Below are 20,553 nucleotides of genomic sequence, written 5' to 3'. Positions count from 1 at the left end.
CTCTTTTCCTCTCTCTCTCTCTCTAAAATCAATTTTTTTAAAAGTCCTTGAATAAATGAGATTTATTCTCCCAGGAATCAAATGTAGCTGTGTACCTGGTATAAAGGATAATCCACTACACTTCTGTTATACTCAGAGGCAAGCCTGCATGTTGATTGGCTCCTTCTTTTAAATTCTTCATCTCATTTTCTCCTTGAGTACTTGTAGAAAGAATAGTGACACTGATGACTATGTGGTTTTTTAATGTTATTTTCCTTTTGTTTTATTTTTAGAAATCTTTCATAATTAAAATTGTGTTATATGTTAAAAGTCTACTGACTTTACTAAGCTATGGTAAAAAATTATTTCTAATGTGTTTGTACCAACAGGTTGGTGATAGTATTGTTCACAAAGCCAGAGAGACCTTGGAACGAGCCATTAAACTGGTGAATGATACCAAGAAATGGGGTGCTAGGGTTGTATATGGTGATACTGACAGGTAATGAACTTTCGGCTTTGTAGCTGTCTTTTTGCATCTCTTCAGATATTCATTTCAGTAGTTGGAATGGCTTAAGATTAATCCTTCCTCAAACAGAGTTCTTCCTAAGTCTTTTCTGGTTCTTATTGTCAGAGTTAGGACAGGTCCTGATTTACCAGATAGGATCCTAAGGGAGAGAAAATGTAAGTGTTCTGGGCCAAAGACTGTGAAGATTCCCATGGCATCTCTCCAGGTTGCCAAGTAGATAGTAATCTGTAAAAAACTGTATAAACAGGAGTGTCATCTGTTTAAAGAAACAGCTTTTAATGTGACTAATTCCTCATACTCATATAGCTGCAGCTCTCTGAATTTAAATATTTTTGAAGGACAGTTGCCAAAGCTGTTTTACTAGGCCCCAAAGTCTCTTGTTAAAAACAATTTTTCAAAAGGAAATTTTATAACCGATTTTTTAAATATTTTATTTATTTTTAGAAAGAGGAAGAGAGGGAAATTAACATCAATGTGTGGTTGCCTCTTGCACACCTCCTACAATCCTTGTACTGAGTCACATCAGCCAGGGCTATAACCTGTTCTTTAAAATAAGACTGTATTGGTGTAATGAATATCAGATGGACCTAAACAGAAGATATTATAAATAACTATCTAAGGCCTGTTTGTTCTGCCGTAGTGAATGTTAAAATTAATTCAGGTTGAGATCATTTATTTAAAGATCCTAAGTAATATTGAAGAAATTATCCTTTTCATATCACATGCTAAGACAAGTATTGTCTCCAATATTGGCAGAGAAAGAGCATTCTAAAGAGGCCATATAAGTGACATTAAACTCCAATATAAAAACACTTTAAGAAATAGGAGATTGGTTTATGTGGCTCCAAGACTAGAAACAAAACTCTTAAAGTCATGTTTCAAGATGTTGTCCATTTCCACTACGTAATGTCTTTCTATTGAAATTACAAGTGCATGCCCTGGGTGGTCTGGCTCAGTGGATTGAGCACCAGCCTGAGAACCAGAGGGCCACCTGTTCAATTCCAGGTCAGGGCACATGCCTGGGTTGCAGGCCAGGTCCCTGGTTGCAAGTGTGTGAGAGGCAACCAATTGATCTTTCTCTTGCAAATCACCGTTTCTCTCCCTCTCTTTCTCCTTCCCTTCCCTTCTCTCTAAAAATAAATAAATCTTCAAAAATTATAAATGAAGATCAACTTTATAATCTCTCTTAAATAAATTGGCCCTTATTTCTGTTGGTCTCAGATTGTGATATATACTGAAATGTAAATTGCTATTTTAAAGTTAACTGGATTATATTAGGAAAAATACCCGGTACTTTTGTTTTGTAAGTTGTTTGAGTGTATTTGAATTTTTTGTATTTGAATTTTTTATCCATATTAGAAATTCTTTCCTCCTGACCTGCATGTATGGCTGGTAGGATTGTACTTCATATGGAATTCAGTTTGACAATATCTTTTAAAAAATATTTTTAGTGTACACCATTTACCAAGAAATGTTTTTTAAAAAATTTCACATACAGATAGGAATTTATTCTGAAGTCACTGAGGAATGCCACATTATTATATATGAAATAGCAAAATATTTTTAATGGCCTGAATTTTCTGTGATAAAAGTTTGGTTAAATAATACTAAATGCATACATCAAAATGTAGTACAACTGTTAAAATAATGTAAAAGAACTAAGTGACATGGGAAATGTTCATAATATACTATTAAATGAGAGGAGAAAGTTACCAAATATTGTAGTATGGTCTGTGATCCCAAATGAGAAAACATTTGCAGATACACAGACAGAAGGTTTGGAGTATCTTTTATCTTTCTTCTTTGTGACTTTCTGTGTTTTCTAACTGTTCTTTAATATATGTATTACAAAATAATATGTCTTTTTTAAGTTGGGTGGTTTTAGAAGGAAATTTCCTCCTGCATCACAAGTAAATTTTCCATTTCTTTATACTCACTTTTTCTCTTACTTTATGATTGACCTAATTATGTTCCATACAAATCCGTTAATGTCTTGGAATGACCCAGACCTTCTCGGCAGCTGTGATAATTGAACTGGTCTGTGTGTAACTAAACTAGCGATATTAGATGTCTTAAAGAGCTGTAACAGATATACCATGCACACAAGGAAAGTGTGATAACACACGAAGACTTAGATTAAAAAAAAAAAAAACCTTATAAGAAAGAGTAAGGCAGGGAGGGGTTCTTTAGTATTAGATAGAGTGTTAGGGAAGAAAGCTACTCTTGGTGAAACTTTATCCTTATAATGACGTCCTTACTACCCTACTCTATTTTTAATCCTCTAGTATGTTTGTGCTACTGAAAGGAGCTACTAAGGAGCAGTCTTTTAAGATTGGTCAGGAAATTGCTGAAGCTGTAACTGCTACCAATCCGAAACCAGTGAAACTGAAGTTTGAAAAGGTAAGAGAAATGTGGTACTAATGATCACATACAAAATTCATATAGCTTCCAGACATTTCTGATTTGTTCAATATATTTTCAGAATCAATAACAGTATACAGGTCTATTGAAGTGTTATATTTAAAATATTTTCCCTTATTTTATATAATTTTCTCAAATCTTTTTCTTCTATTTTTTTTTATCCTCATCCAAGGACATGCTTATTGATTTTAGAAAGAAGGGAAGGGAGGGATAGAGAGAGGGAAAGAAACATTGATTTGAGAGCAAAGCATTGATCAGTTGCCTTTCATACACATCCCAACCAGGGACCAAACTCACAAACCAGGCGTGTGCCCAGACTGGGATGAAACCCACGACCTTTCAGTTTATGAGACAACACTCCAACCAACTGAGTCACACCACCCCGGGCTCAGATCTTTTAAGTAAAGTCTTTACATAAAGAAATAAAAAGGTTGTCTATGAAATTACCCTCACTGTTGCTGTGTAGCAGACCACCCCAAGTGTAATGGTGTAAAACAACCACCATCCTGCTTACAGATTTCATGGCCCAGGAATTCAGAAAGGTGGCAGTAGAGCTGGCAAAATCTCTGCTCCACAATGTCCTCAGGTGAGAAAACTGAAAGGCTGGAGGTGACCCAGCTGACAGCTAAGGACCAAGATCACCTGAAGCTTATTCCCACTCATCTGGGAGTTGATGTTTACTGCCGTTTGGGACATCAGCTGGGGCTGTCAGCTGGAACACCTGCACATGGCCTTTCCCTGGGGCTGCTTGTTCTTCCTCACAGCATAATGGCTCAGTTGTAGGAATGAACATCCCAAAGAGGAACAGAGGAAAGCTGTTTTGCCTTTTGTGACCTAGCCGCAAAGTCACAGCATCATTGCCTGTGTGGGTTTAATGGGAAGGATGTCAGAGTCACATTGTAGAAAGACCAGGTAGATTGGGAGATACTGTTTCTTTGGAAACTGCAATCTGCCACAAGGACCATCAACTATTTTTACTTTACTGTAGATACCAAATATGTGATTAGTTCTTTCTTTATAAAAAATAGTAAGTTGGGGGGGGGGGTGGTGTAGAATACAAAGAAGCCTAAGACACAGTCCTGCCTTCTAAGAGCAAATAATCTAAAAGGAAAGATTAGAAATGTATATAAATGATCTCTTTTATTGTAAACTTACAGAGGTCTCCTAAGAACAGACTCCCTAAGCACTGTAAGAGCACAAAGAAACTGTGTAGCCTCCTGGCTAGATGGGGACACTCGATGTAGGAGGTAATACTGTACCATGTCTCAGAAAACGGTTACAATCTCAATAGGCAGCCATGGGCTGCAGTCATTCTCATAGAAAAAAATGGCTTGTAGAAGGATGAGGAGTTGGAAAAGCCTAATGTGGGAATATGGAACAGCAACAGAGACGTCTGGGAAAATAAAGACCAGATTGTAGAGTCTTGAATACCAAGGTAACGTGTTTAAACTTTATTCAGGAAAGTTTATCAAACAAGAGCATGACTTAGGCAGGGCTGTTTGGGAAGGACTGGCCTCACATGATGATAGGAGAGGTATTGGGAAGAGGAGAATCAAGACTGGATGCCTCTTGGAACCTGCATAGCCCGAACTAGTTAGTGAGGTGAATGGAAGGAAATAAAGGTCAATTGAAGAGATGTTGAGAAAAGAAGGATGAGTAGGAGTTAGAAGTAGTTGATTTAGGATAAAAAGGTATTAAAAGGCAGAGAAGAGTCGAAGATGACTCCCAATGTTTATCGTGTATCTACTCTGAAGCAAGAATTATGCTCGAAAAGATTCAAAGAAGACTTGGAGATGGTATCTGCCCTGAATGAAGAGTGAGCATTCTAACTGGCGGGCAGAGGGAGGGGAGAGAAATTAGAAAACCGTGATACTGAGTGCTATTATAGAGTGTGTGTGTGGTGCTGTGGACACCCAACCCATCTGGCAAAGTGAAGAGCATGGTGTGCTTAGAAAATAACACCAGACATAAAAATTTACCTGCAATGCATCAGAGACCTAAACAGAAAAGCAAAAACTGCAAAACTTCTCAAAACGAACATTTATTAAGAATTGGGATGCTTTTTTTCATAATGAATATTAGTCTGTAGTTTTGTTTGTTTGTTTGTTTGTCTTGGATTGTTTTGCTTTCGAGACAAAAAAAAGTTGGCCTCATAAAATGAGTTGGGAGTGTTCCCGCTTCTATTTTCTGAAAGTATGTAAGATTAGTGCAATTATTTCTTTCTTGAGTGGTTGATAGAATTTACCAGTGAAGCTATCTAAGCCTGAAATTTCATTGGGGGATGCTTAATTGCAGATTAAAATCTTTCATATATATTGAATTATTCAGGTTTTCTTATGTCAGTTTTGATAACTTGTGGTTGTCAAGGAATTTGTCATTTCTTCTAGGTTGACAAGTTTATGGGCATACATTATTTATACTTATTGTGATTTTGATATCAGTATGATTTTTAGTGACATCCTTCCTTCCACTTTTGATATTAATGATTTTTCTTTTTTTTTCTTGATCATTCCAACTAGAGATTTATCCATCCATTTTATTGAACTTATTAAAGAACAATTTCATTAATTTTCACTCTATATGTACTTCCTTATATGTACTTTGGGTTTGTTTTGCTTTTCTTTTCTTGTCTTCTTAATTTAGAAGCTTGAATCATTGATTTCAGACAAATATATATTTTTAAAGATTTTATTTACTTATTTTTAGAGAGAAGGGAAGGGAGGGAGACAGAAAGGGAGAGAGGGAGGCATCAGTCCATTGCCTCTCACACACACTCCCACCAGGGACCAGACCCAAAACCTAGGCATGTGCCCTGCGACCTTTCACTTTGCAGAACAATGCCCAGCCGAGCCACACTGGTCAGGGTCAGACACACGTTTTTTAATATAAGCATTTACAGATACAAATTTCTCTCTAAATACTACTGTAGCTTCAAATTTTAGTATCTTGTGTTGTCATTATTAGTTTCAATGGTAAGATCAATTGGTTATTTAGAAGTGTGTTCTTTAAGTTCTAAATGTTTAAGGATATTCCAGAAATCTATTTATGATTCCCAATTTAATTCCACTGTGGTCAAAGAACATAATCTGTATTATCTCAGTGCTTTTAAATTTGAAATGTGTTATTTGGTCCAGCTAATAGTCTTAGTGAATGTTTTCATATAACCTTGAATAGTCATGTGCTTTCTGAATGTTCTGTAAAGGTCACTTAATTGATAATGTTGTTAAAGTCTCCTATATTCTTACTGATTTTCTGTCAGTTTTTAAAGAGAGGCATTAAAATCTCCAAATATAATCATGGATTTGCCTTTTAGTTCTGTCAGTTTCGTTACACACCTTTTGAAGTTTTCTTACTAGGTGCATACACATCAGGATTATGTATCTTCTTGGTGAATTGATACTTCATCTTTGATAATATTCTTTGTCTTGAAATCTACTTTTCTGATATTAAATAAACACTCCAGCTTTATTTTGATTAGTGTTAGCATGTGTATATTTTTCCATTTTTTATTTTTTACCTTGTGTCTGTACATTGAAAGTGGATTTCTAGTCAATAGCTTATAGTTGAGCCTCACTTTCTGATCATATCCAGTCTGATCATTTCTGCCTTTTTATTGGCACATTTAGACCATGTACACTTAGTGTGATTGTCAATAAAGTTTGGGGGCAGGGGAAGAGATCAATATGGTAACTTAAAAAAAGGGAGGGCACACATCCATTGATCTAGGAAGTCCACATCAACAAATTTTCCTATGGATTAATCCACCCAAGGTTGTTGGGGCACTATTTGTAATTCCAAAAGATTCCAAAAGAAACATCCTAAATGACCCACAGTAGGTAACAGGCTGCATAAATTGTTATAGCCTCACATAATGGAGTACTACTTTCTCCAAAACAGCTTATTAAATGAAATAAGCCGAGTGCAAAATGATGTATGTAGTAAGCTACCATTGTGTGCCCACGCACACATGTTTGCACAGAATATCTCTGGAGGGACACACAGGAGAGCACAGACACGGTGCCTCCAGGAAAGGGACAGCAGGGCTGGGGACTGGGACTGCCCATGGTGTGTTCTCTGTAACTTTCAATACGGCGTGCTGTCTACTAGAAACCCATGTTCAAGAAAGATACGGTGATGACTTTTGAGAAAGCGGTGTCAGTAGAGGTAGGAGCAAAAGTAAAGGAATGATAAAGAATTAAAGACCGCTCATTGTGTAATTTAACACCTCCAAGTATGGAATCATGAATTTGTTGGTCCCTAAGCCATATTTAGAATTTTTCTATAATTGATATTTGGTTAAAGAGAGAAAAGACATAAAAGTAAAGATATTCATGGTAGGGAAAATGGTTGTTGAGAGATGTTTTGTTGACTTCATCACAGGTATATTTGCCCTGTGTTTTACAAACAAAAAAGAGGTATGTGGGTTACATGTATGAAACACTGGATCAGAAGGACCCTGTGTTTGATGCAAAAGGAATAGAAACAGTCAGAAGAGATTCCTGCCCTGCTGTTTCTAAGGTAAGTTTTGTCTGTCTTGTTTTTATCTTTAAGAAATAAGTGGCTAAAGAATCTAGTGAAAATCTTTAAGCGCACACCGAGGCGGAGAAACTACAGCCAAAGTGACTGACTATCTGTAACCATAATAGGAACTAAATGATTTTTGAGAATTCCTTTCTAATGAAACAACTTAATTTGATTTTAGTCCTTAGTTTCTGATTTCTTCCTACACCTTACCTTTTATCACAATTGCTTAAAAAAAAACTATGAACTTCATAAGTATATCCTACCTGTCACCTGGACATGATAATATATATTATCATATGACAACACCCTAAAGCTAGGGAGCCTTCGGATAAAGAAGAGGGTGAAGAAGAGAAACTAGCAACAGAAACATTTCATGAGCAATATAATGCAGCCTAAATTAACTGAAATGTTATTACCTGGGTTATCAAAGACAAGTTAGGAAGATTTCTGAACAATGCTACTATATTAACCATGGTATTTTATATTTAATTTTTTGTTACTCAGTCCTAGACTGTTCCTATAACCAAAAATAAAAGTACTCTATACACTGAGTTTTAGAGGTATGAAAAGCATAATAGATTGCCTATTGAACTATTAATGTCAATATGTCATACATATATTATGAATTTGAAATAATATTTAATGCTAGCTTCTGGAAGAAATATCATCCAGTGTATTCTTTCTCCCAGGGAAGAATTGTACATAGACTAAATTAGCAAACTTCCTCTGTAAACGTGTTTGGGTCCCAGTACTCAGAATGAGATACAGAACTTTTACCTGGAGCCAATTTAAATTCAGTCCATACACATATCTACTGTATGTCAGTCATTTCCTAGTAGAAATATTGACAGTACAGAAAGTTCTGTTACAGTTGGTATATATTCATTGACACTATTAAAAGGCAAAAGACTAATTTTTATTTCATTGCTTAGTGATATTTAAACTTCTGTCTCCCTGAATCAGGCTTTTTTTTTATGACAGGGTAAATAAACAATAATACATGAAATCATGTTCAGCTTCTTGTGCCTAGAGTGTTTTTACCTGTTAAAGAAAATTTAAATGTTTCATGTTGCTCATCACAGAGCAAATGTTTCATCTGCATGACGTTTTGATACAATTTTCCTCAAACTACATGATACTCTGTTTGGGGGAATAGCAAACTATATAAAGTCTGCAAAATATTTACCAATTTCTAATAATTAACCAATCATTGTAAATAGCAAGTTATTTAAGTAGATCAAGTTATCCAGTAGTTACATAATTGAAAATATAACAATAATGATTATATGCTAGGGGATATTTTATCTTTAAGAGCATATCCTTTTTCTTTTTTTAAAGATACTTGAGCGTTCTCTAAAGCTGCTATTTGAAACAAGAGATATAAGTTTAATTAAACAGTATGTTCAGCGACAGTGTATGAAGCTTCTGGAAGGAAAGGCCAGCATACAAGACTTCATCTTCGCCAAGGAATACAGAGGAAGTTCCTCTTATAAACCTGGAGCTTGCGTGCCAGCCCTTGAACTTACAAGGTAATGATGTATAACTGTCAGTACTTACCAAGTGCGGCCCTGGGATTCTGAATGGTTTGGAGTAGATGCAAAGACACGGAGTCCCTCAGCACAGACACAATTGTTTCTTCACCTGCCCACATAAAGCCTCACTGAAGGTGAATGGGTGTCCCCTGGACTCGGTGAGCTCTGAAGAGGAAGAAGGAACTCCCAATTCCTCTTGTGGGCTCCCTCTGTGTAACTAAAGTCAGTGAAATTGTAATCTAGTACAGAGCCTGAATCATTGTTTCTCACATCAGAATCACTGCGTCGCCCTTAATATCGATCTACCATAGCACTTAACATGGTATCATTCTGGAGACAGATCACCTAACCAGCTACATATTCTCTTCTCTTTCATTGTTAGATTTATGATTTTTAGTTCATATTCTTAGGGGATAGAAAACACTTTTAGCTAGTTGAAATCTGCCAACTCATATTGTTTTCCAGGTGGCAGTAATTTACAAAGTAAGGTTTTTTTACTATATTTTATTGATTATACTATTGCAGTTGTCCCATTTCCCCCCCTTAATTCCCCTCCACCCTGCACACCCCCCCATCCGCATTCCCCCACTTTAGTTCATGTCTGTGGGGTCACACATATAAGTTCTTTTGCTTCTACATTTCCTATACTATTCTTACCCCCCTCCTGTCTATTTTCTACCTACCATTTATGCTTCTTATTCTCTCTTATTTCCCCTTCTCTCCACCTCCCTCCTCCCCCGCTGATAACCCTCCATGTGATCTCCATTTCTGTTATTCTGTTCCTGTTTTAGTTGTTTGCTTAGTTTGGTTTTTTTTTTAGGTTCAGTTGTTAATAACTGAGTTCATTGTCATTTTACTGTTCATATTTTTTATCTTCTTTTTCTTAGATAAATCCCTTTAATATTTCATATAATAAGGGCTTGGTGATGATGAACTCCTTTAACTTGACCTTATCTGGGAAGTACTTTATCTGCCCTTCCATTCTAAATGATAGCCTTGCTGAATAGAGTAATCTTGGACGTAGGTCCTTGCCTTTCATGACTTCAAATACTTCTTTACAGCCCCTTCTGGCCTCTAAGGTTTCTTTTGAGAAATCAGCTGACAGTCTTATGGGAACTCCTTCGTAGGTAACTGTCTCCTTTTCTCTTGCTGCTTTTAAGATTCTCTCCTTCTCTTTAATCTTGGCTGATGTAATTATGATGTACCTTGGTGTGTTCCTCCTTCTTTGGGACTCTCTGAGCTTCCTGGACTTCCTCGAAGTCTATTTCTTTTGCCAGATTAGGGAAGTTCTCCTTCATTATTTTTTTAAGTAAGTTTTCAACTTCTTGCTCTTCCCTCTTCCTCTTCTTCTGGCACCCCTATGATTCGGATGTTGGAACATTTAAAGATGTCCTGGAGGTTCCTAAGCCTCTCCTCTTTTTTTTTTTTTTTTTTTTTTTTTTTTTTTTTTTTTTTTTTGGAATTCTTGTTTCTTCATTCTGTTCTGGTTGAATGTTTCTTTCTTCTTTCTGGTCCAAATTGTTGATTTGAGTCCCAGTTTTCTTCTCATCACTGTTGGTTTCTTGTACATTTTCCTTTATTTCACTTAGCATAGCCTTCATTTTTTTCTCTAATTTGCGACCGTATTCAACCAAGTCTGTGAGCATCCTGATTACCAGTGTTTTGAACTGTGCATCTGATAGGTTGGTTATCTCTGTCACTTAGTTGTATTTTTTCTGGAGTTTTGATCTGTTCTTTCATTTGGGCCATAATTTTTTTTTTGTCTCTGCGCACCTGTTACATATAAGGGGCGGAGCCTTAGGTGTTCCCCAGGGCGGGGTAACGCCAGTTTCTGCGCTGTGATGCTGTATGTGGGGGAGGGGCTGAGAGGGAGCAATGGTGCCTGTTCCACTCTCTGCCAGTTTTCAGTCACTTCCCCTGCTACCCACAAGCAAAGTGGGCCCTTCTGGTGCTGATTCCCATGGGTAGGTGTGTGCACGTTCTAGGCCCCTGTGGGTCTCTCCAATGACCTCTCCTGTGAGGCTGGGAGTCTCTCCTGCTGTCGTCTCAACCCCCACAGGTGTTTTCAATCAGAGGTTTGAGGCTTTATTTCCCTGCGCTGGAGCCCTGGGTTGTGCTGTCTGTCTCGCTTCCCAGTTGTTCCTCCCGGTTTATCCACATGCGAATGTGGGGCCGCCTGGTCCTCCGGCAGCCACCTTGCCACGAGTCCTCTTCACCCGGCTGCCCGTCTTCACCCCTCCTACTGGTCTGGATGGATGTTTCTTCTTTATCTCCTTGGTTGTTGGACTTCCATTCAGCTCAATTTTCTCTCAGTTCTGGTGGTTTTTTGTGTTTAAATTTGTTGTTGTCCTTCTTTTGGTTGTGCAAGGAGGCGCAGTGTGTCTACCTATACCTCCATCTTGGTCAGCAGTCCTACTGAGTAAGTTTTAAATTCTTATAGCATGTCCGGTTGGTGCCAACTAAGTGAAGTGTATAGTTCTCAAAATAGTTATACTCTAACTCAGAGTACCCCTTGTAGATTTCTCACCGTTTCATCATTGTTTAATTTTCTGGAAAGATGCCTTCCATGACAGTCTTTGAGTGCATGTTTTATTTGGATTTAAACAGGAAAATGCTTACTTATGACCGGCGCTCTGAGCCTCGAGTTGGGGAGCGAGTGCCATATGTGATCATTTATGGGCCCCCCGGAGTACCACTTATCCAGCTGGTAAGGCGCCCCGTAGAAGTCCTGCAGGACACGACTCTGAGATTGAATGCCACTTACTATATCACCAAGCAAATCCTTCCACCCCTGGCAAGAGTCTTCTCGCTTATTGGTATTGATGTCTTCAGCTGGTATCATGAATTACCAAGGGTGAGTCTACTAAATAGTACCTGTACTACAAATATGGAGAGCGTTCACGTAAAATTTCCAGTAGAAGTAAATATTTTATTTATTTGCCGTGAGAGGCAAAGCAGATGTTCTATTATGTCCTAAACCGGCAAAAGTACCATACTCTTCAGGTTTTCTAAAAGAAACAAGTTTTCTATAAAAATCTTCCCAGCTTCTTTCCAATTGGCCAGATTATAGAATATTAAAATAAATCCCATAAGTATTTCAGTGGCAAACACTCAACTACAAAGTATCTCGGAATAAACCACCTAATAAAAAATACGTGAAGGAGAACAAAAATTCCTTCAAAATGAGTATTGAATAAATGAACAAAATGTTGTATCTAGACATAGTCCTGAAGAAACCAGACTAAAGAAATAAAGTTAAAACAGCATTTCACTAAAGTAAAACATGCAGTGTGGACTCACAGCAATCTTAGTTTACTCATTAGAAGCCTGAAGGACTGATCTGACTCTGTAATAACCTGGGATGCATTAGGAAAGGAGTAGTCTTTATCCCCTGTTTAGAATTAGATCTGCTCAGTCATTTGCTATTCTCTCAGATTCTGAAAGTCTGATGATATTCAGGCAAACTGATCCAAATTGATAACCCAGGTTACTTTCACTTTCTTAGGAAGCACTTATGGCCCCAAGGAAAAGAATAAGGTTGAGGTTGAGGTTGTGCTTCAGAGAACCTGAGCTGGGCAACACCTATGATGGCTATGTCTTGGCTCTGCACCAGAAAGCTATTCCCGGTTTCCATTCCATCCCCAGCAAGAATGTGAAACTGCTGGCATTTATAACAAGCTGACCTGATAATTCTTCTGCAAAGTGATTTATAAAACACCAGGAGAAGACACCAAGGGTATTACGATAATATGATAATGTTATGTCAATGCAGAAAGAGTACCAGGAGACAGATGGTCGAAACCAGTACTAACTTCAAATGAAGAATGCTTAGGTGACACATATCCAGTTATATTTCAAATGCTTCGGGTTTACTTCTGCTTGAGTTTTGCACCCTACTGCCTAACAAATTATTTTTAACCTTCTGCTTACCTTGTTTCCGTGGCCCGAATTGTGCCTTTTTACACAGCCTGGATGCCTTCCATTGTCCTCTCTGATCCCATTGCCTGTAGGACCTCATACACCTGTGCACCTCAGCCAAAACAACTGAGTTGCAGGAGATGGGTTTTTTCCCAGAAGAAAAGAACAATATCTGGTGATAATTAAAATGCAGCCTCTGTGAAAGGAAGGACTTTGTTCATTTCTGTAGCCCCACTGTCTAGAACAGTGCCTGACACGTAGTAGCTACTCAGTATTTGTTGAGTGAATGACAGAATGCCTTAGTGAACCTGCACTGAACATGAGGATGGCCGCTGTGCTATGAAACTGGCTCAGAGTTACCTCTGAATTGATGTTTTTGTAGATCCAGAAAGCCACCAGCTCCTGTCGGAGTGAACTGGAAGGGCGGAAAGGCACCATTTCACAGTATTTCACTGCCTTGCACTGCCCCGTGTGTGACGGCCTGACCCAGCACGGCGTCTGTAGTAAGTGTCGGAGCCAACCTCAGCATGTCGCCGTTATCCTCAACCAAGAAATTCGAGAGCTGGAACGTAAACAGGAGCAACTTTTAAAGGTACAGCCTTGTTCAGTAGACCCAGAATCCCGAGCAAGCTGGTTATTCAGGGAAATGTAGTCAACTATCAAGGTGTATTAGATATAAAACTGGTATGAAAAGTAGAATAAAGATTATGAGTTAATAAGCATAATAAAATCTCAAAGTATAATTGAACTAAACTATTTTAAATGACTTGATTTATTTTATAATTTATTTTTTGTTTTTATGAACTAGTGTATTGTGTTTATTAAAACCTAGAATCCAATTTTTTTATAATAATATTTTTAAAAGAAAGAAAAGTACCAATTGCCTTATCTACCATATCTACTTACCATTCTCATAACAATCTGGTTGTCCTAGAGAGTGACTAGTAAACTTGGAGGGTTTGCCATTCTAGGAGTCCAGGTAGAAAATTAATATTACCAGGAATCGATCCACAGACTCTTAGTGGGAAAACTTAGCTGTGGTGAACAGGGAGAGAAACCATCTTGGAGGAGACTATGCTTTTAAGAACTCAAATGATGATTATAGAAGATTGTAGATAGCTATAGCAGATCTCAGAAAAATTCATCATCTCAGACACTTTTAATAGTAAACATGAAAGCATGAAAATGAATTTAAGCATCTGACCAAAAACTTGAAAAAAATAAGAAAGCCAAAGGATAGCAAAAAAGAATCGACAAAGATTAAAGCAGATATTTTTTTTTAATGTCTGCCTCCTTGTGACCTAAAAAGTGTCCAGGTTGTGGTTCTTAAAGGTATTTTTAAATGTAAGCTGAATTGAGCTATGTAATGCTCAGTGTTTAAATCACCAGTAAAGGATCTAGGAACTAAATATAAACATTGAGTTAAATTTAGTGAGGCAAGTAATTCCATCTGGGCTTATCTGTCAGACAAGCAGAGAGAGCGCATAAATATTTACCAGCTTGTCCTGGCACCTGAGTCGAGCTGCAGCACGGAAATTCTGTACTTGGGAATGGGTTTGAGTCTCGGTCAGAGACCTAATTAGTGAAAGGCTTCACAGTGGAACAGCATGCTTAGTTCCAGCAGCTTCTGTGTGGCAGTACCACATTAGATACAATAACCAGTGTGCTCAGCACAACGTGCCCTTCAGTTGACCAGAAGACGTTGGGGCAGAGAACAAAAAGTCTTGACCTGTGAGACATCTCTAAGACAGGAGCTCTTTGCGATAGAGAATTAACTAGAGCAGATTTGATCTCTCTTAAAAGATAGACTAGAGTAGTAATTGTTTAATACTCCTTTTTTTTTTTTAATCACTTGGATACACTATTCAAGTAAAAAATCAGCCTGTATTTTCTTGACCCTTGGGGTCCTCACCGTTAATCCTTTTTAATTTTTTGATGTTTCGCACATTCTAGAATCATTTTTTTTAACTATGTGTGACTTGAGGCTTTATGTATTAAAAACCTGATCTTTGTGTAAGAAACACTTCCCTCTTTTTAAAATTGCCTCATGGTTCATTATTTTCCTTCAGATGAGATCTTCTGCATCAGAATCACCTGGGAGCCCTAAGTAAAGCTTCTTAGGTGCTCTCTTCATCTCGTTCTCTGTTCATTGATCTGGGGTGTAAGCTCGTGTAGAGCCAGGGCTGAGAAGCACCGGTCTAGACTACTGGTTTCCATTCTCGTCCTTTGACTGTTCTCATACTGACATTTTTTCCTTCTGGAATAAGAAAGTGGGTAACTTTTTTACGATTGGCAATTAAAAGTTAAATCTAAGTAACTTGAAAAAAGTGTTTCTAGCTCTTTTAAGAGACAGTCTGAATGGTAATTGGGAGTTTATTATATGGATCTTAATATAATAGCATCCTACTGTAAATGAAAGTTGATCTCAAGAATGAAATGAATCCTTAGGGAATTTTGAGCTCTTTGTTTTGTGAAATAATATCCTTTAGAAATACGTCAACTTAGAATAGCCTAGGCTTCAAAGAGATGAAAATTAATGAAATGTCCTGTAATATATTATGTTAGATGTCTGCCAATAATCCGTGGTAGGTCAGAAAGGAGGGATTATAACAGTTTCTCGCTTACACATGTACAGAGGAATTTTCCTGATGTTTTATCTATTCCTCTTCTACTTTCAGATATGCAGGAACTGTACAGGTTGCTTTGATCGACACATCCCGTGTGTTTCTCTGAACTGTCCACTACTTTTCAAACTCTCCCGAGTAAATAGAGAGCTATCCAAGGCACCATATCTCCGGCAATTACTAGACCAGTTTTAAATTCTCAATATCACAGAATTCCAGGTGCTATTTTTTCAGTGTTTACCACTAAACTGTTGTGCATGGTGCTTTTTCAACTTTCATCGAGTCAAGTGTGTTCATTGTCTGTCTGTTATCTGAAGACTATGAAGACTTTTATGCTAACTGAATTTAAAACTGTATTTGTTGATCTCTGAATAGCTCACTTCTTACAATGTACAAATTCCTCATCTTTTCACCTTTTAACCTTGTTTTCTGATGCAGGTGTGGGGTTTGCTCCAGTGTGTGTGCCATCTTGTAAATCCGTTTGAGTAGACCATACTTACTTCCCTGTGGAAGGAGCACTGAAAACCTCTTTTGAAAAAACCATTCGTGTGTTTTCCTTGAACTGTCTGTATCAAGACGTGTTACTTAGAGATACCCATTCACTTTATAATTTTGACTGCAAAATATTTTGTAAATACACTTTTTTACTTTTCAAACAACCGAGTAAAATGTGCAATGAATTTTATACAAATGATTTTCAAGTTGTTTGGTATATTTCCTCTAGGTTTTGCTTGACTCAGAGTAGAGTTGTTATTCTGATCAAACTGTGCAAACAGTAGTACCATGTGTAGCATTTTGAAACATTCTTTTCTAAAACCGCTGTCTTGCTTTAGCTATTAATGGGGCATTGTGAGGAACTGTGCAAAGACATTTTTGTTACAAACCTGTGGGCCTGTTGCAATACTTTAAAAATAAAAAATTTTATTCCATTTTTGCTTGTTTTGTATAGACATTTCTATTGCTTCTAAATATGCTCAGAATATTTTCTTTCTTTATGTACTGTACAGTTAATCTTATTTGCCATCACCTTGAACACGAAATGTGTACTTAGAATATTTGTATACCTGTAAAACGAAGAAGGAATTATGTGGTCAGTGCATTGTTTTTTAAACTGGAAATCATTTTGTTTTAAAAGTTAATAATGGAAAGCATAATAAAATTGAATAAAATAAGAAATATGGCAGTGTGATTTCTATCTTGATGCAAATGGTATTATCTTCATCTGTTTTATAAGCCTACATTGGTTACTTCCTGCCCTACCCTTTTCTGAATTTTAATGAGGTAAATTTAACTGCTCATATCCTAATTGGTGTTAGAATTTTCTTATCAAAACTTTAGGATTAAAAAAAGGCAGCAAAAGTTTTCTAGGAAAAATTTAGCTCTCATTTTTTTTTAGAGCTCTAAGAATCTACTTGTTAGTAGATCTTCTGAGTTCATTTTAATTTAAATGTAAGTAATCTTGAAGCCAGGATTTTCCAGAAGGAAACAAAAATTACATTACTTTTTAAAAACTTAAATGCCAAATTTTTCAATAGAAAAAATTTCTTAATATAGAAAGCTCCAAATACTAAGAGGATCTGTTTTCTGAAAATTACGTGGTAAATATGGAATCAAAGATAAACAAAATCATGGCTGTGCATGTATTTCTCCCAAATTCCACAGAGATGACGTAAATCCCCACTTCTGGGACCTCCTTGTCTGGGAGTGGTCTGCAGAAGGAGGGTTTTCTTACCCTTGTGTGCGTGGCCTCTGAAGTTTTCTCTGTTCTTTCCCTTTTCTAAGTTCTGTGCTGTCAGCTCTTCCACTTACATCATCTGTCTCTCATCATAGCAGCTGGACACAGTATTCTCAACGGAATAACCATTCTTAACTTTGTTACAATTGGGCACAACTAAACTAACAAATGGATATTCGATACGAGTGCCCCAAACAAGCTCCGTTCTAGGTGCCTGGCATTTCTCTGGTTCTCTTTTCTGCAGCAAAGTGCCTCCCTGTGACTCTGCCCTCAGAGTATGCAGCCCAACTGCCCTTTAGTGAGATTCTCTTGCTGTTTCAGTAACTGTCACCTGTAACATATTGAAACTTGGACCTATTTTACCCCCCCCCCCCAAAAAAAATTGTAAGGAGCTTTCAGTATACTTTCATAATTATTTTTCCTCTCTTTTCAATAAGCTATCAATAAAGCTTTGTCTTTTTACCCAGAACACACACACATATACATAACACACACAACTCCATTTTCTGAATAATGCTAAAGAAATAATTTCATTATCCTCAAGTTTGTTACAACATCATTTTCTCTCATTCTGCCCTCCTCCCACCAGTGCCTTTCCCTAGGTGTGAAGTATTAACAAAATCTCCTTACAACTCCACCTGCCCTCCCGGTCCTGGAGGTCCCAGTACACAGGGAAACAGGCAGGTGCCGGCGTGCAGTACTCGATTCCGCGTGGTCACTTCTCTGCGCTGTCTGTGAAGAAGGCCAATGTATTGGGAAAAGCAGGTAAAAATGTGAACAGGGCAGTTATAAAGAATTCTTAGAGGAGGTAATTCTGTGAGGGGTGGAGCAGACCACCCCTCACCCCAGAGTCCAAAGGGTTTGTGAACTCTGGATGGTCACGGGCCACGTCCTCATTAGTCTCGGAAGATACATTCGCTGCCATCAGGCATGTTGCCCTGGGACCTAAAATCCCCTGTTGCAGCTGTGCAATCTTCATGTTTCCATCTACTCTGGTGTGGGTTTTGTTGTTGTTGTTGTTGTTTTTTGATTCTAGGGAGAAAGAGGGAGAGAAATGTCGAAACATGGATTGGTTGCCTTTTGCATGGGCCCCAATGGGGACCAAAGCCACAACCCAGGCATGTGCCCTGACCCGGAATCAAACCCGTGACCTTTGTGATTGCAGGATGATACCCAACCAACCGAGCCACACCATTTTCATAATCTGAAGCAGCAATATTTCTTTAGGGCCTATCAAATAAGGTCTTAAATTGGTTTCTCACTTTCAAAATAGTATTTCTTAAAATATTTGTGTACTTGACTTCATAAAGTAAAAACCAGGCTGTAAATGACATTCTTGGGGCCCTGCCATGAACAGAGAGAGGGGAGGAGGAAGGTAGCAGTGTGCCAGTAGCTAGTTTGGGGCTGGATGTGTCCCAACCTCTCTTAGCAAGACCAGCTCTTGTAGGAGAGTGCTACGCACACTGTACTTACTCTTACCCCATAATACCGTCTCTTTCCCCTGATGTAATAGGACTTGTTGCCTTTAACCATTTCTGGTTTTATAGCAGTGAATGTAGTCTAGTACCGTCAATGCCCCCGGAGCTCTGCTTAATGAATAGCTTTATATAGGAAAATAGTCATGGATTATTTATAGGGTTTGAGACCTAAGGAGGAAGTCCTAAGTCCCAGTATTGAATCCACTGCATCGATCTCATTTCCACACCCTCACCAAAGCTCTGTTATGTCACTTTGGTCAGGTCCCAAAAGTGGCTTACAAAGCAAAATATTTTGTAGAGGAAATTCAGGTTTATAAAATCAGATCTGTGTGTATTTGGGGAAAAGATAGTATGACCAAGAAGACAGATGAAGGCATTTGTAAATTGAAATACCGTCTTCTTGCCAGTGAGTCTTCACCTAACTTGCTGCTGATACCACCACAGGTGGCTCTTGTTGGAAGGAAAGATGGAGGTTTCCAGGAAGGAATAATGGGCTAGGAATAAGGAGACCCCATGCCCTGGGCTTCCTCATGATCACTAATGGGAATGCAACTCTTTGGGAAACCAGGAAATTTAGTCATAGATACTAAGTTTAATAATAGTTATAGTCTTCGAAAACAGGATATTATCACCCGCCTTGATTACCCAGTAGAGGTTTTACGAATGGGAATGAGGGTGAACACAAAATAGTTACACAAATGTAAAATATTAGTCACTCAAGAAATATTTACTGAGCATCTAAGGTGTACCCTGCATTTTTTGCTCATCTAGAACTACCAAGATAATCCCGTCCTCCAGTATGTCGCAGTCTATTGGGACAGACATAAAAGTAAATTGACACTGGTTTCAAGATGATGCCGTCGTTTTTGCCACTTCGTCCTGTCTTGGACGAACACAAATATAATAAAGAGAAGGCAAACATGAATCATCGTTCAGGAACTCCAGAAAGGCTTAGGTACAGAAGATCCTGGGTGGGAGCTGATCATATGAAAGGAGTTAGTCTCCACAGGCCAGCTTGACTCCACATATGAACTATACCCTGTCTCTCCCTCACACGCACAGTTAATTTAGGCTTATTCTATCGAGAATGAGACCCATTGAGGCAGTGACTGAGGTGGGGACCCTCAGCCGTGAGGAGGGCAAGATGCAGTACAGCACTAAGAACGGAGATTGAATGGAAGTCTGCAGCCTCGGCGGTGAAGCGAGACCCTTCGCCCACATCTTGCCAAGGCACCAAGTGGCAAAAGCCAGGTCTGTGCTCCCATCTCATTGCTGCTTTCACTCAACAATTGCAGTTAATTCTTGGTGACAACATTTGATATCAACCTTTCTATTAAAGCCTACACATCATGAAGTCAGAGACACATCTGATGTGTTTTCCAGCATATCCCAACACCAGCATAGTGCCTGGCATGTGGAGTCACTCAGATGACTGATAAATGACTGAATGAATTAAAGAGTTTTAAGTACCCATGAGGTCTAGCAGCAGCACTGTCACTGGAGCTAGAGCAGTTCTGTGGACACATTACAATGGACCAAAAGTGAATGGGGGTGTTCAATGATCCACCTTAGTCAAGAGGTCAGTTCACATGTGCGGGTCTTCAGTACAGAAGTAAGACAGCTCAGTAAAAAGAACTCTGGAGTCCTCAGTCTGAACAAACCTCAATTTAAACTCTAGCTCCTTTAGTGGGGGATAGGCCTTAAAGGGAAAAACAAAAAACAAAAACGGATTTAAGCCCATAGCCTCATCTATAAAACACCTGCATTAAAAAAAAAGAAAAAAAAAACAACCAGTATCTCACCCTGGCCAGGTAGC

The 20,553-nt window shown here is 38.2% G+C and overlaps 1 protein-coding gene across 5 annotated transcripts in view; it reads left to right on the top strand.

Moving 5' to 3' along the window:
• The window catches only part of REV3L (REV3 like, DNA directed polymerase zeta catalytic subunit), a 167,136-nt gene extending 150,423 nt beyond the window's left edge, over nt 1–16,713 (top strand). For 4 of the 5 annotated variants that reach the window (XM_071219649.1, XM_045188684.3, XM_024551816.3 and 1 more), the window contains 7 exons: nt 369–478; nt 2,791–2,905; nt 7,307–7,444; nt 8,789–8,979; nt 11,590–11,836; nt 13,283–13,492; nt 15,579–16,713. In XM_071219649.1, coding sequence (XP_071075750.1) covers nt 369–478; nt 2,791–2,905; nt 7,307–7,444; nt 8,789–8,979; nt 11,590–11,836; nt 13,283–13,492; nt 15,579–15,719 — 1,152 coding nt within the window. In that variant the 3' untranslated portion in view covers nt 15,720–16,713. The remainder of the gene's footprint in view (nt 1–368; nt 479–2,790; nt 2,906–7,306; nt 7,445–8,788; nt 8,980–11,589; nt 11,837–13,282; nt 13,493–15,578) is intronic. The other variant, XM_045188683.2, reaches the window with a different exon arrangement.
• The last annotated feature ends 3,840 nt before the right edge of the window (nt 16,714–20,553 follow it).

This window comes from Desmodus rotundus, chromosome 11 (genome assembly GCF_022682495.2).
Source record: "Desmodus rotundus isolate HL8 chromosome 11, HLdesRot8A.1, whole genome shotgun sequence".
NCBI classification, from domain to species: domain Eukaryota; kingdom Metazoa; phylum Chordata; class Mammalia; order Chiroptera; family Phyllostomidae; genus Desmodus; species Desmodus rotundus.
Note: the sequence above shows the minus strand (reverse complement) of the source record. Positions and strands in the feature narration are given on the sequence as shown.